Source organism: Rhinatrema bivittatum, chromosome 6 (assembly GCF_901001135.1).
Source record: "Rhinatrema bivittatum chromosome 6, aRhiBiv1.1, whole genome shotgun sequence".
Classification (NCBI taxonomy): domain Eukaryota; kingdom Metazoa; phylum Chordata; class Amphibia; order Gymnophiona; family Rhinatrematidae; genus Rhinatrema; species Rhinatrema bivittatum.
Genome location: NC_042620.1, coordinates 39,601,983 through 39,618,626, shown reverse-complemented (window position 1 = coordinate 39,618,626; position 16,644 = coordinate 39,601,983). Strand labels below are relative to the sequence as shown.

General features: G+C 45.2%; 2 protein-coding genes across 2 annotated transcripts in view; both read left to right on the top strand.

Moving 5' to 3' along the window:
• Positions 1–16,644, top strand: part of LOC115093503 (metalloreductase STEAP3-like) — an 82,696-nt gene that overhangs the window by 21,509 nt on the left and 44,543 nt on the right. The gene's annotated exons all lie outside the window — the stretch shown is intronic.
• On the top strand, positions 533–14,709 carry LOC115093504 (metalloreductase STEAP3-like; the record flags this gene model as incomplete). The annotated part of the gene is given in 5 exon segments (XM_029605337.1): positions 533–706; positions 7,358–7,432; positions 7,435–7,847; positions 9,012–9,539; positions 14,545–14,709. Coding segments are annotated over 5 exon segments (1,224 nt in total), but the record flags the coding sequence as incomplete, so codon positions are not given.

The window sequence follows — 16,644 nt, the reverse complement described above, 5'->3', positions numbered from 1 at the left end:
TGCAGTTAGTGTAGCTGGGTTTAAAAAAGGTTTGGATAAGTTCTTGGAGGAGAGTCCATTACCTGCTGTTAATCAAGTTGACTTAGAAAATAGCCACTGCTATTACTGGCATCAGTAGCATGGGATAGACTTAGTTTTTGGGTACTTGCCAGGTACTTGTAGCCTGGATTGGCCACTGTTGGAAACAGAATGCTGAGCTTGATGGACCCTTGGCAATTTCTTATGCTCTTATGGTCTTTTTCTGCCGTCATTTGCTATGTTATATTCTACTTACTTACCTGTAAGGACTGGACTATCAGATGACGACGGAGCTGTTTAGTATTCTTTATAGGAGTCAGTAAAGCAACAATTAAATCTTGCATATCTGGCAACCTAGCTATTAGTGAATCCATTTGATGACATGGTTTTAACTAAAATAATCCCCAGAATCTAGAGAAGTGGGGGGGAGCCCTTGTGGTTATGCTCACGTGATAGCAGCTCTGTGTGTGTCCTTGCATGCCTGTGGTTTTAGCCCTTGTATACTGTGGAAAAATACAGTGATTATAAAAACGAGAAGGCACACTTTTCTCATGTAGGCGAAATGGAGAAACCTTAGCAGGAAACACTGGTTGGTGCTGTAACACCGGGTCTTGTTTTCAAAGACGAGCTGAAGCCAACCAAGGTATGTGGAAGGCCGGACTTCAAAGCAAGAGTCTTACATTGAACGGTACGCTGAGGGTTCGTCAGAACTTTGGGGAGGTGATTAAGATAACTTGAAATGGGCCGGGTGCAAGTCCGTTTGGTGATTTCCTTTTAGCTGATGTAGCAATTTTGAATTAGGGATTCCAGCCGGCAAAAAATGTTGTCGGACAGATTGCAGTAGGAGATGCAGGTTGGGGTACTGTATCGCCGGGAAAGTGGTGGTACCAGTGTATGTTCTTCCGTGTTTGTGAGTTTTGACTTGTGAGTGGCTCGTGGCTTCAGTGGTCCGACTGGAGAGCTTGAAGACAGCGCTGCAAATACACTGCGCGCGCGCTTCAGAGAAGCTGGTGATAAATCAGTACCTTTAGGTGCAAAACTGCCGGGGATTCATTTTCTGTAACGGATTGCATTTTAAGGTGAGAAAATGTGTGCACACGGCATTCACTTTGGACTGTCAGTTGATTAACAGAAAATATGTCAGCTGAGCTGTTGTGGGTAAAAACGTTAAAGTAAGAGAAATGGAGACGTTTTAATACGCTCCCCAGTAGAAACAGTTTCAAAAATTTGGCAGGAGAAGTTCTTTGGGTATTAATAATAATAGTGCCGCCTGGTCTGTTGGCCTGTGTCAACAGTCTGTAGCTTTCATGATCCCTGCAAGTGTGTGGGGGAGTCCCTAAATAGTCCTATTAGCATTAAATAGCACAAGTACATAAGGGTATGGTATTATTAGAAATGCACACTCCACAAAGGCAGTGAGATTAAACACCATATGGTAGGTGATCTTAGGCAAAAACCTGCCATAAATCACAGAGAGTTCCCATCAACAGCATTTTGGCGTCAATGAAGGGTTTTAGCATAAAATAAGATGTTTGATCCAGTAAAATATTTTTTTCTTTCTTTTGGTAAATGTGTGCTAACCAAGTGGAAATCACCAGGGGAAGGAAGAAAGTCAATCTATCCCAGAGTTACGAAAAAGGGGAAGGAGGATTATTCCCAGGATTATGGTTGCCGGAAGTCTCACTATTGCTGGGATCAGCCTGAGGGTGCAGAAAATACAAAACATCCCCTGCATTCCTTCCTGGATGTCCCTGGCATCTTTTCAAGCTGCAGCTGGCCAGTCTTCCTGCTCTGTGACTTGGGTATCTTGTTCTGCAGGTTTTCCTCTCTCCTCTCATTTTTCATCTCGCCTTCCATGTTTTATTTCTGACATGCTTTTCCAGCATCAAGAGTCAGTCCAAAGCGAGGTCCATCAGATGCCTTCCTGGTAGGGTTTAGCTCCATGTCACCACCTCTACCAGACCATCCTTCAGTGTCCCTTAGCCATTACTCTCACTCAGCTTTTGCACCCCATCCATGGCCCTGATGCCTCCCTTCCCACCATTGTTTTCAGTCATTAGACTGGGACTCAGCTTGTTTCTGACACATTCTACAAGCTCTCTCCCATCCTCGTCCTCTGCCCTGGCTGTCCCTCTCCCGTTTGACTCATGCAGCCCTTATCCTTCTCTTAATTTGGATAACATTCAGTACTGTCAGCCCCTCCTACAGCCTTTCCAGAACCATCCATAATGCTTCCATTCTACATTTACTTCTCTTTTTGTGCCTCTCAATACCTCCATCCATTCTTTGCTCTCCTACTTTGCACAACATTTTTATCAACAAATTCTTCTCAACCCACTCCTCCACTTTCCCTCCTCTGCCCTCCATCCTGTGCCCCAACTTAATCTCAAATTTCCTCTTCCCCTTCTTTTCTATCTAAACTGATCTCATCCTTGTTTCAAAGCTCCCTACTTCGCAAGTAAACCATCCCCACTTCTCTTTTCCTCCACTGTTTAAATCCCCCTCCCATCCTATATCTTTTCAGTACTCAGTCTCTCTCTCTCTCTTTTCCAATCTTCTGTGGTTTACCCCATCTGAATCATCTCTTGACTCTCATATTGCTCAGCGTGTAGCTAGATGGACTCAGGACCAACGGGTTTATGCTCCCCTGCTAGCAGACGGAAACGGAGTCAGGTTTCAAAGCTGACATCACCTTACATACACCCCTGCAGTGATCTCAGCCCTTCAGTATCTCTCTGTCTCCTAGCAGATGCGGACGTTCCTTCCCTATGGGGATCGCAGTACTCTTTTTAGAAGAGGAAATTTTACCTTTAAATTGGAGAAAGACTGAGCCCATCTCTTGACTCTCGTATTATATCCCCTTACTGTCCCATCTCATTTTCATTTCTAAGGTTTTAGAGCATATTGCAAAGTCCACCACTGGAGTCACAAATTCTTGCAGTCCACATCTGCTGTTGACATATTTCAGTCTGCCCAGCTCCATTTGCTTGATTCTCCTCTTCATCCTCGTTTTGTTGGCCCTATTAGCCACATTCAACAGGGTTGAACATTTTTATCTTCTTGGCCATTCTTGCTTCTCTGGACCTGTCTTTTTGTGGCCAAACCTTTCACGTTCTCATACATGCTCTGCCTCCGCTCCCCTCTTTCATTCTCTGTTAGTGTCTCTTAGGGTGCCGTTTTGGGCTCTTTACTCTTTTCTGTCTGTACCTAGCAGCTTGGTGCGCGTGTTTCTTCATTCGGCTCTTCCTACTACAGGCAAGAGACAGATTGATCTATCTCTTAACCTTCCTCCTCTGCGTGTGCTGCTCTGCCTTTCTGTTTCACCACTCTAGCACCTTGGATGTGTTCTCACTGTTGCTCCCACAACCAACTGTGTGCCCCATTCTCCTCCCTGGTTTCTCTTTATTGATTTTCCCCCATTTTTCTTTTCTTATTTTGCTGGGGATCTGAGGCTTATGCTAGGAACCTCCCTTTTTTTTTTTTTTTGTTCGCATCTCCAAGGTCTGTACCTATCCTGGATTCTCTCCTTTGTAATATCCACAGAATCTGTCCCATCCCCTCTTCTGACGCCTGTCGTCTTCTGGTTCAAGCACTCCTTGTCTCATGCTTTGATTACTGTAACAGGTGCTTCACTGGGCTCCCTGCCTCTGCCACGCACCTACTCTGCCAGCTACCCCATTGCTCTGACATATACATTAAATAGAATAAATGTTCATCTTTGTCTATTTTACGCCTTACCAGCTAATGATGTTGACTCTTTGATCATGTTTTTCTGCTCACTGTGTTATGGGTTTGGGCTCACTATGTAAAGCAGGTACAGTAGTTGAATCCCTGTGTCAGATCATTTTGTGAGAATTTATTAGCTTTTGGATGCAATCCCAAAATAGCCTTTGAATAGGTATGAATTTCCCTTTCACCGAGTTATTGCCGCAGAAGATCACGCTGGATGTAGAATCGTTATCAAGCAAATTCCTATGGATCTGATCAGTTTCTGCTGGCTGGAGGGCTGCCACCTCCAAGACGCGCCATCTGGGCCCTTTGTTGGCCAGTAGGCGCCATCGCTGTGGTGCCAGCGGATTTTTTTCCCTCCTTCCCAGGGCCGCAGTTCACTCAGACCCAGAATACAGTTCTGAAAGTCTGCATCAGCTGGGCTGTTCCTTGCTGTCACTTGTTTTGGGGGCCCAGGTACTGCAGTATTTGAGATTCGTAGAAGGCACGCCTTTATTGATTCTAGTCATAAAGCCCCGTAAGTTTACCCACAGGCCTCTAAGCACGTATCGCAGGTTAAGCAAACATTCTCCCTACTGTGTTACTCCTACCTGTAATCTAGCTTTCTGCTAGAGGAGGAACCTGTAGTAAAATGTCTAGAGATGCATGAGTTAAAAAAAACAAACAAAAAACCTAGGGGTGCGGTTATTGCTAGTGAAATCTGAGGGCAGGGACACAAGAAAAGTAGCTCCTGAGTCTGCTAGAGCTTTCCTCCTTTGTTTACAGTATTAAATGTATTAAGTTAGTCCAATAAAAAGATATTACTTTTATATTTATTTTAACACCTCCATGGGGGAACCCTTTTTTTCAGGGCCAGATCACTGCATCAGTGACCTTATGATCAGGATGGTATAAAGGAAATTCATAGCTATCCAAGAACGTAAGGCATTTGAAATTAAAACGATTAAGGCACTTCAAGACAAAAAAAAACAACATAGAAGGACTTAACAGAGGCAAAGGATTTCTAACTTGCCACTGAAAGATAATTCTAATGTCTCGCTCTCTGCTGTCTTCTCTGCCGCTCTGTGCCGTCTTCTTACCATTCAGCACCCCCCACCATCATTATAATGTAATCTGCAATTCCCTTCTATAATTCAGATAACATCCGCCTTTGTCTTGATCTGCTCATTTTGTTTTGACCTGATGGGAGCTAACTCCCGAAAGCAAAGTGAGTCAAAAAGTATATTAAGTTGGTCCAATAAAAAGCTATGGCCTTAGATTTGGAGGCTGTTCTACTATCCTGGTTTTACTCCACTGCATGCATATCTAGCTGTGCTCTTTTTTTTTTTCTTTTGGAAATCAACCCACATAGGTAAAGAGTCGCCCCACTAGAAAACATGGTAGAAACATGGCCCTGACAGTCGCAGGTGATCCCAGACAGTGAGTGCAAGATGAAAATATTAGTTACTAATCTTCTTTTTATAATAGTATTGTAATGTGGAAAAAGGTGTGTGTCTGTGTGAATGTTCACAACCTGTTTGACTGCTCTGTTATTGTTTTGTTTGGGTTTTTTTGCTGCAGCTTTCTGCGTGCCCTGGGGTCTGTGCTGTCCTTCATTGCATGGGTCTACTTCTTCATCCCCTTTGTACTTGGAGAACCCTTCTCAGTTGGTTAAGTTTCTGGCAGCATCTTTGGTGCAAGCATTAATATAAGGTGGGATCCTTTTTATAGTCACTTTTCATGGTACAGTTACTGCAGAGTTAAAATTCAGTTAGTTGGGTTTTTATATATATATATATTTTATATATATATATATATATATATATATATATATATATATATATAAAATTTTTATAGTCACTTTTCATGGTACAGTTACTGCAGAGTTAAAATTCAGTTAGTTGGGTTTTTATATATATATATATTTTATAAAAACCCAACTAACTGAATTTTAACTCTGCAGTAACTGTACCATGAAAAGTGACTATAAAAATTCAGTTAGTTGGGTTTTTATATATATATATAATATATATATATATATATATATTATATATATATATAATTTTTTAACAATGAGCCTTGTGTACCTCTTTAGCTTAGGAAGGAGGGTCTGAAAACCCAGTCCGAGTCGGTAAAATGGGTATTTTGAGAATCCCCGCTATTAATGTACAGCTGTAACGCGGCAGCAGGGTACAAATCGGAACCCGCCTGTCCTCCTAAGCCCACTCCTTTCCTCCACTACCGATTTTTCAGCATTCATATCTTTCTAAAATCAGAATGATAAGCTAGTGCCAGCCACCGTGGCGCAGCACGTCGGGATCACTCCAGCTTTCACTTTTTTCCTTCGGGTAAATGAGCGTGGCTGCCATGTTGGCGCACTTGGTTTTAAGTTGATGGAGGGAGTGAGCCTCTCGAAAGCAAGTCCAGAAATGTTTTGGGGTTTTTTTTCCCCGTCTATAAAATTTAGAAAATAATAAACAGTTAATGCCTAAAGACGCACAACATTTAGTTTGCAATGAGCAGCAGTGAAGTAACAAAGCTGATCTCGTAGAGTTTGTGTTTTTCAGATTTATTTTACCAAATTAGACGACATGCCCTCTTTTTTTTTTTTTTTTTTTTTTGGGGGGGGGGGGTTAATCTCATTTCAGTCGTGCCCATGTACTTTTTATTCAGACCTGGGTTTGTGGCATTTGTGACCTCCTGCTCTCTCTGTTTTACTTTTGTCTGAAAGTAAAGTGTTTGGTGATGCCCCACCACCAGTGACTCAGAGTCCTGGGCTGGGGCAGTTAAAAGCTGGACACTCAGAACCTTGTGATTGGAACATGTCACATGGCTGATGACATCAGAGCTTGCTTTTCACATACTCTGTGATGTTATTAGCATGAAATTGTTGCTTTTTTTGCTATATGAATTCAGTGATATTAGAATATATATTTTGTAATTTATCATGTTTGTATCCATATATCCAAGAGAAGGTAAGCAAACGTATATTTTGAGGATAACAAGTACATGGAGTTTAGCCTTCTGATATTGCCTACAGTGAGGGGCTGTATAACTGTGTGAGTAAATTGGTCCTTTCTCCAGTACACTTCCTGTCAAACCCACTGGGACTTGGGGCAGCAGGAAATGATGCTTGTGGCATTAGGGGAAGGTGGGAACAGTCTGTGCGCTGCTATTAAAATGCCCCTTGGTGTCCTTGAAGGGCAGAGGGTCTTAGAGGAGGTTGCACAATCTCCCAGTGTTCACAGGATGGGGGTAAAATTACCCTCAATGATGCTGAAGACCCTTCCCCGCATTTCAGCCTTAAGAAAATGCACCTCTGTCACAAAGGGATCCGCTTAATATTATTTGCATAGGAGTAGGGCAAAATAGTTGTATTGGTTAGCGGGAAGGGACAGAAAGCTATGGAAGCTCTCCCATTGCCAATATTTCTCTTTGTATATATTAATTTGCTCTGTAAGTGCCCTGAAGCTATACAGCTGCCCCATGGGATGACTGTTCTGCCTTTGAAAAGGCACCATTCAGTTTCAATAGCAGAAGGGGGCATGTGACTGACTATGCCTCTTGTCTTGTCATGCAGCTGGAAAGATGTTGGCATGCGACTGACTATGCCTCTCGTCTTGTCTTGCAGCTGGAAAGATGTTGGCAGGAGACATGACGAAACCACTTCTGGACTGCCAGAATGCGGAAGGTGACCGGGCTCCCTGGCATCTGCTGGGATGCCTATTGGCATCCTGGGAAGCGGGGACTTTGCTCGCTCATTGGCCACACGTCTGGTGGGCTCCGGTTTCAAGGTCGTCGTCGGAAGTCGCAACCCAAAGCGTAGCGCGAGCCTCTTTCCTTCCTCGGCAGAAGTCACCCTCCAGGCAGACGCCGTAAAGAAGACAGAAGTCATCTTTGTGGCAGTGTTCCGGGATCACTACACCACACTGTGTGAACTGACGGAGGTGCTGGCCGGGAAGATACTGGTAGATGTCAGCAACAACACCGAGATCAACCATCACAAAGAATCCAACGCGGAGTACTTGGCTTCTCTCTTCCCACAATGCACCGTTGTAAAAGGGTTTAACGTGATATCCGCATGGGCGCTACAGTGTGGCCCAAGAGATGGGAATAAGCAGGTAAAGATTTGTTTATATGCAAAGAATGTAATACTCTGAATTGTTCCCTCAGGGCATAATACACTTGGCTTTTGAAGCTAGCTGTGTCTACGTTTTAAGATCTAAAAAATGTTGTACTAATGCAAACCTAATCTGATTGGGAGAAGCTTGATGAAATCAACTTTCAGTACAGGGCACTGAATATTTTTATGATCTGACTTGAAAACGAACACTGGGTTAGATATCAGCTGGCAGTAAATGACCTGCCCTGTTGCCCATTTCTGTATTGCATTCAAGTACATTAGTGTGTTTTGGATTTTCTATGGTCCCCCTCACTGGCACACTGGTTGCACAAATGTGAAACTGTAGAGGTGCATGGAGACAGTCCGAGTGGCTAAGGATCCTGATAGGCTTGAAGAGCAGGTATAGAGGGAAGGGTGGCCACCTGGATGCTCTAAAGAGAGCTTGTCCCACAGGGCCGAACCAAAAAGATCCAAAAACAAGATGTGACTTGGTATCTGGTGATGACAAAAAATGTGGGAATACTTGAGGTCAGGGCACCAGTACTGTGGTTCCAGTAAGGCTGAGGTATATGAGGTCTTTGATTAGGCACTTGTCACAAGTCTGAATTTACAGATTTGTAGGAATCTGAAAGGAGCCGTGGTGTGAACGCTACTGCTGTGGATCCTGGGGCTGGAGTGAGACCTCACTCATTGGAGCAGTAGCCTAGTGCTTAGAGCAGTGGTCCGAGAGAGCCAGGGAAGCCAGGATTCAAATCCTGCTTGTGTCACTACACCCTTTTTTTTTTTTTTTTTTGCTCCAGGTTCAAATTTAAGATTTTAAGTTCTCTGGAACATGAAAATATCTTCTGTACCTGAATGTAACTCATTTGAGCTTGGGTAATTTAAATTCCAAATCCATTTCATATAGGCCTAGAGATGAAAAGCCATTTCAGGCCATGACTATTCCCTTAAACCATCCAATCTTGACATGTAAGATTATAATGTGGTGGTGTGTGAACTGGCCACATTACAGTTTGGCATTGTTATAAAAGGCAGCTGCACTGTTGCTGAAATTCAACAAAGGGGATTGGAGGTGCGAGAGGATGCGACCCTAAGTTTTGTTCTCCGGCATGAATGTTTATGGGTTGTTGGGTTCTCTTTTTTTTTTTTTGGTCTGTTGCAGGTTTTCATTTCCTGTGATAAACGAGAAGCGAAGGGCACAGTTGCCACAATTGCTAAAACCATGGGGTTCATCCCTGTGGACATGGGCTCGCTGTGCGCCGCCCGCGAAATAGAGAACGTTCCCCTGCGGCTCCTTCCGTTCTGGAGGATCCCGTTCCTGCTGGCCCTGAGCCTTTTCATCTGCTTCTACGTCTACAATTTCATCCGAGCCGTCCTGCACCCCTTCCTGATGGAACAGAAGAACAAGTTCTACAAAATCCCCATCGAGCTGGTGAACGTCACGCTGCCCTGCGTGGCCTATGTCATGCTGTCTCTGGTGTACCTGCCCGGGGTCCTGGCGGCGCTTTACCAGCTGTACTATGGCACAAAATACAGGCGCTTTCCGGACTGGATGGATCAGTGGCTCCAGCACAGGAAACAGATCGGGCTCGTGAGCTTCTTCTGTGCCGCCCTGCATGCCGTCTATAGCCTGTGTTTGCCCATGCGACGATCAAGCCGCTATCAGCTGCTTAATGAAGCCTTCAAACAGGTACCATTCCTTGTATGCTTATTGCATGTGTAGCCCTTTTTGTATTTTCGGAGTCACTGAAATGGCTATCGAAGTCCTTGGTATGTTTGGTGAAGTGGAATGGGTAGTGGACCACAAGCGATGAAGAAAAGTAAACATATACAATCCTCCATAAAAAGCTATAGTCCCTTCTAGAAGCGCAGACCACATGGTGGTTGTGTCTCCCAACTTGACTGCTTTATTAACAAAATATGTCCCGTAGGCTGTAAACGAGGGTGAGTACATTCGTTGTTCTTCAGTCAGGACCTCCATTCAAACGCTGTATGCTATTCGCAATAGGTCACCATTCCTCACCTGCGGGAGATATCGGAGTCTCACCATTCGAAGGGGTCTCGCTTCAGGAATGATCCTGAGACATACCATTACTTAGTGAGCCACAGGGCTGTATATGCATTAAAGCAGCAGTCCCTTCTACTTCAGGGGTGGGCAAACTACGGCCTGCAGGCCAAATCAGGCCCGAGAGTGATTTTTATCTGGCCCGCTAAACATTTTAAAATGAACGTTAGATTCGGCCTGTGACGTTTGCCGAGCTGCCAACGTCGTCAGGAAAGGCTCATGCAGTCCTCTTTGAATGACGCCGGGACCTGGCCTTTGCTGATGACGTCAGCACCCAACGGCAGGGAGGAGGTAAGCACGTAGCCAAACACCTTTCTCTCTCCATGAGGATGGATGGGCAGTGCGTGGCTTCCTGAATGAAAATGATTGGCTTGCTGTAAGTCTTATTTATTCAGGATGCCGCGTGGCGCGGATGCTCGCCTGCCTGTCCAAGTTTCCCCCCGTATAAGAGTTCCGATTAGCTCTTACATTTGCCGTAAGAGCCGAGTGCAACACTTATACTGGGAAAGGAATGGAGAGGAAAGACCTGGTGCGTCAGCACTGGCGGGGTTACCAACCCCCACCAGCGAGGAGCAGCTCCGTTGGCGTGCTGGTGGGGTTCCCAGCCCTGCTAGTGAGGAGAGGCCTCGTCGTTGGCGCGCTGGCAAACTTCCCGGTTACCAGGCAGGGATAAGCGAGGGGAGTCAGGTTGCACGAGTTACAAGGAGGAGAGGCCCCGCTTTGCTGCGAGGAGTGGTGAGTAATAAGAGATCGAGAGGAAGGCGTGGGAAGAGCCAGAAAGGGAAGGAAAAGAAAGTGGCGAGGATGGTCAGTGAGTGAAATGGAAGGGACATGAATGAGTGGGAAGGAGATGGTGAGTGTCGGAGAAGGGAATGAGTGAGTGGGCGGGGAGAGAGGGGCTAATGACTGAGTGGGAAGGAGTGAGAATGAGAAATGAAGGTGAGGAGGAATGAGGAGGTGACTGAGTGGGTAGGAGTGAGAATGAGAAATGAAGGTGAGGAGGAATGAGGAGGTGACTGAGTGGGTAGGAGTGAGAATGAGAAATGAAGGTGAGGAGGAATGAGGAGGTGACTGAGTGGGTAGGAGTGAGAATGAGAAATGAAGGTGAGGAGGAATGAGGAGGTGACTGAGTGGGAGGGTGAGTGACAGAGGGGAGGGAATGACTGAGAGGGAAGGGTAATGAAGCAAGGGAAAAGGGTGAGTGGAAGTGAGGCGGTGAGTGACGGAGGGAAGAGGGTGAGGGGTTGAGTGACTGAGAGGGAAGGAGGATGAATGACTGACTGAAGGTGAGTGAGACTTGAAGGGAAATGGGAGGGAGGAAGTAGAAGAGTGGAGTGAGAAGAGGAGGGTAGAAGGATGCATGAACATGTGTGTATATGAGAGAGGGAGGAGGAAGTTTGTGTGCACTTTCCCCTCCTTCCCCCTGCTAATCCCAGTCTACAATCTCAGGGTGACTGGAGATGAAAGCTTTCCAGGTATGGGGGGGGGGGGGGGGGATTTATTGTTTTATCCTTCTTAGTTTTAGTTAGTGGGTTTTTGATATGTCTGCTGTTTTGAAATATTTGATTGATTTGGAGGAAATATTTAAAGTTTGTTATATCCTTATTCTTTGTTTTGGTTTGTCTGGTACTTTTTCTATTGACACAGGTATTGTTCTGTATATGTATGGATTTTATGCTCGTTTGCCTCCTGTACATCGCCTAGGATACAGGCGATTAACAAATGTAAATAAAGATCTATTTGTGATCTGATTTGAAATATGCTTTTATTAGTAAGGTTTCCGCACTGTTATGACTGATTTGTATTTCTTGACTTTGTTTTATGAGGAATAGTAATTATTTCTGTTTCTAATTCTGTTTCTAACCACTAAAAGCCATACGAGTTTGGCTTTTAGTGGTTTCCTGTCCAGTTTTTTTGTCTGCCCCTTACTATTTAAACTTTATGGCCTGCCATTTGTGACTGAGGTGAGGTAGTCTGCTAGCTGGGAAAATGCCTTGTACCTGTTGGGTTGAAGGTTTTTCTGATTTTGGTAGAGGCTGGGATCCTTGATTGAAGGGGCTCCTTGGATGCTAAAAATGATGGCGCTTAAGCCTGCTGGATACTGATTTCTGTGTCGAGGACATGCTACACCCTACCCTCAGGCCCTTGTTGCACTCAATACTCATAATATGGCCCCCCACCCAGAAAGATTTGCTCACTCCTGTTCTTCAAGCTCACTTCTGATCCAGTCTGAGTGAGAAGCTCCTATGGCTAAAAATCCCACAGTGATCATGGTTTGTTTGTTTTTTATCACTTCCTAGTTCTTCATATTTAGTAAAAATAAATACTTGCAAGAATAATTTAGAGGATTCAGTTTTAAATATGGCCACCAGTTCACATCTCAGATTTGTTTTCCAGTTTGTAGCCAGGGGCCTCATTTCTGATGGCTGGTGAGCCGTTTTGTTCTGCCGCTCCAGGGCTAAGAGAGGGAGGCTGTGTCTTCTGCCCCATGCGAGTTGGCTGCCATAGCCTGCATCTTTGGTTCCTGAGAGGAGAGGCGAAATCTGCTGCCTCCCGGGACCCCATGCGGGCAGATAGTTTCACAGGTCCTCCTGTCCTGTCGCTGGTGGCGGTGAGAAGCCAGCTTCTGGGGGAGAGGCGAGGATTGAGAGGGCTGCATCGGGAAGGGGGGGGGGGAACGAGGGGATATGGGAGGACTGCAGGTGGAAGAGGGGTGCACGGGGTATAGAGAGAATTTTTTTTTTTGGAGAGGGAATTGGGAGAATAAAGAGGGGAATGCATGTCAAATGCATTTCTTCTCTGGCTAATTTTTTTTTTTTTAGAGGCATTTCCAGTCATTGGCCACAGATCTTCCTTTCCTGTTAAGGGATGGGAGTTCCTTTTGGCTTAGCAGAAAGATGAGGTGAGAGGAGATGAGGATACTACAGATGTGCTGGGCAGAAACGCAGAAAGATGTGTGACAGGCCCAGAGCCTAGCAGAACTGACCAGGGGAAAAAGGAAAAGACTGACTTTTTTAAAATGTAACTTTCTCTGTGGAGCATTTTGGGCCTGCAGCCCAATGCGGGGGGAAGGAGGTAAGCTTGGGGAATGATCTCTAGTAGATGTGGCTCCTGTAACGCAGACAGTGGGTGGGGGTCTGGCCACATCACGGACGCTTCTCAGACCTGCACTGGAGTATAAACACACTATGGTTTTGGCTGTGAGTGTTGGGGTTTTGTTTTTTGGTTTGTTTTTTTTTGTTAATAAAGATGTGAAAATACAAGATTAGTTAGTATTCCAGCCACAGGCTTTGGCTCTCTGCCTTCCGCTTGTCTTCTGTACATTTAATACAGATCTCTTGTTAATGAGTTGTTGAAAACACAAAAGAGTGGCGGCGGGAGGTCAGGGTGCTGCAGCGGTTCAGGTGGAGGTCACGGGCGGCTGCGGGCTGCTGTTCCCCGGGGCCGGCGGTGCACGTGTGTTGGCTCAGCCGTGCGATGAGCATTGCTAATCGGGCGTTCAGCTGGAGGTTAACAGCTTTCCGTGTCCCCGCCGAGTGTCGGGTCAGCGGGTCGAGCGGTGCCTGAGGTGAATGAAAGCGCGGGAATCCGTGCGGAAGAGCTGCTCCCGGACTCTGCAGGGGGACCGGCGAGCCCCACCCTTTTTTTTTCTCCTCCTCTCAACAGCAGTTTCTGCTGGATGTTTCTTGAGCAGTGAATGTTTTATCCTCCTTTTAAATGTCAAGCATGCTCTAGGCAGAAAAATACTCACATGTTTCAGTTGCAGGGAAGGTGGGGGAGAGGAGCATTAGTGCTGGGCTTCTGAAAAAACTTCATGCCATCTCTTGATTCTTCAACTCGTCCAACGGCAAACCAGCTTCAGTATTGCCAAGCTCCCTTCCCAAAGCAGCAGTGGGGGAGACCATCCTTTTCCTAGGTAAGGGTTCCTCCATGCTGGCAGCTGTACCAGAGGGGATGCTTGGGCATGGAGATTTCAGAGAGTACAAATCAGGAGGAGAAACGGCTGCTGGCCAAAATCATTACAGACAAATACTATATTCATCTTTTGAAATGTAATTTCTGTTCACTTTATTCCTCGTTGACCACCTTGTGTTTGCAGTATTTATTTATTTATTTAACATTTTTCTATACTGACCTTCATGGTTAAATACCATATCAGGACGGTTTACATCGAACAGGGATAAAAATAATTAGGTAAAGGAAGAGACAAAGTTACATTAAACGAGGACCGTGAACTTGGAAGCTTAGGTAGCTGGAAGAAAAGAGATAAAGTTAAGTTAAAGAAAAGAGAAATAACAAATTCCTAATTTCACAAAATAACTGGTCCCGGCATCCATAATCCTGAAGACCGTTGGGCACTTTGGCTAAGAACCCTTGGTAGCAGTTGACTTGCCACAAAGTTTTGAAACGCACACAGGCATATTTCTGCTAACTGGGAAGCCTGTCCTTCTTACACCAGAGATGATTAGTAGGCGCCGAGCAAAAGCTCCCCTAAGTAGAGGGCAGTGCCCGGTACTTCTAGAAATGGGTATTTCTATTGCAGAAAAGCATGCAAGAACCATCCGTCTTGGCACTGAACTGAATGTCCTTCGATTTAATCTATTAATTCAGCTATCTCCGCATTTTGCAGGTTAATGCCGGTAAAGACAATGCCTGGATAGAAGAGGAGGTATGGAGGATGGAGGTTTATGTGTCTTTTGGTATCATCGCTCTTGGCTTGCTGTCGCTCCTGGCTGTCACTTCACTGCCTTCCATCGGGAACGCACTCAACTGGAGGGAGTTCAGTTTCATCCAGGTACGGGTCTTATAACCAGGGATAAGGTGGTAAATGTCGCATTGCCAAGTAGCTGATTAAGAAAATTAAAATTGGGAATTCATGCAGAGGGCTTGATTGTAAGTACTTCACCCACTGGGGGGGGGGGGGGGTTATGTTTTCAATAGGGTGCCTAATCGCAAAGCCGTGCTCATACTTCTAACGAGGGATGAAAAACAGCCTGATATTCAAACACAAAATGCTCACAAAAATTGTGTTTTGAAATATAGAAATGATGGCAGAAAAGGACCAAATGATCCACCCAGTCTGCCCAGCAAGCTTATGCCAGTATCTGCTGCACCGTGCAGGTTACCCCCGTGCTTATCAGTTTCCCAGACTGTAAACGTCAGGGCCCTCAGATGCTGTTCGAATCCAATTTTCCTTAACCGTTGCCATGAAAGCAGAGAACAATGTTGGAATTGCAGCAAAAGTGTCAGTGATTAAGGGTAGTAAGCGCCGCATCAGCAAGTTACCCCCATGCTTATTTATTCCTCAAACCATCAAAGTCGGGGCCCTGGTTGGTCGCTGTTGAATCCCATTCCCCTTTTCTCACTGCCGTTGAAGCAGAGAGCAATGACGGAGTTGCACTAACAGTATGGAGGCTTATTTGTTAAGGGTAGAAACTGTCGCACCAGCAGGTTACCCCCATGCACTCTTTTCTTCATTTCCATCCTCTAGCCTTTAGGGATCCACAGTGTTTATCCCATGCCCCTTTGAATTCTTTTACTTTTATTGTCTTCACCACCTCCTCCAGAAGGGCGTTCCAGCCATTCACCATTCTCTCTGTGAGAATATTTCCTGACATTGGTTCTGAGTCGTCCTCCCTGGAGTTTCATTTCGTGACCCCTAGTTCTATTGATTTCTTTCCAGTGGAAAAGGTTTGATGATTGTGCATCATTAAAACCCTTCAGGTAACTGAAAGTCTGTATCCTATCTCCCCTGCACCTCCTCTCTTCCAGGATGTACATATTCAGATCCTTCAGCCTCTCCACATAAGTCTTCCAATGCTGACCCCTCACCATTTTGGTCACTTTTCTTTGGACCGTCTCTATCCTGTCTTTATCCTTTTTGAGATACGGCCTCCAGTACTGAACGCTGTAATCCAGGTGAGGCCTCACCAAGGATCTGTACAAGGGCATTATCACCTCCCTTTTTTTTTTTCTTACTGGTTATTAGTCTCTGTATGCAGCCCAGCATTCATCTGCCTTTAGCTATCGCCTTGTCACACTGCTTCACCGCAAATCATCAAACACTATCACACCAAGGTCCCTCTCCCAGTCCATGCACATTAGTCTTTTACTGTCCATCACATACAGCTCTTTTGGATTGCCACACCCCAGATGCATGACTCTGCACTTCTTGGCACTGAATCCCAGCTGCCAAATCTTCAACCTCTCTTCCAGCTTTCTTAAATCATTTTTCATTCTCTCTACTCCTTCAGCATGTCCACTCTATTTGCAGATCTTAGTATCATCTGTAAACAGACAAACTTTACCTTCTATCCCTTCCACCAGGGCGCTCACAAAGCCATTGATCAGAACCGGGCCAAAACCGATCTCTGAGACACTCCACTCAACACCGTTCTCTCTTCAGAGTAGGTTCCATTTACAATCACATGCTGTCTCCTGTCAGTCAAACCAGTGTGCAATCCACACTACTACCTTGGCACCCCACTCCCAAGCTTCTCATTTTGTTCACGAGTCTCCTATGTAGGACTGTATCAAAAGCTTACTAAAATCCAAGAAAATCCCCTCACGTGCTCTTCCCTGATCCAGTTCTCTAGTCACCTAATAATAAAAAAAATCAATCAGATTTGTCTAACAGGACCTTCCCCTGGTGAATCCATGCTGCTTTGGGTTGAGCAAACCCACCTGAGTGTAGATAGTTCAATATCCTTTCCTTCAGCAGAGTCTCCAT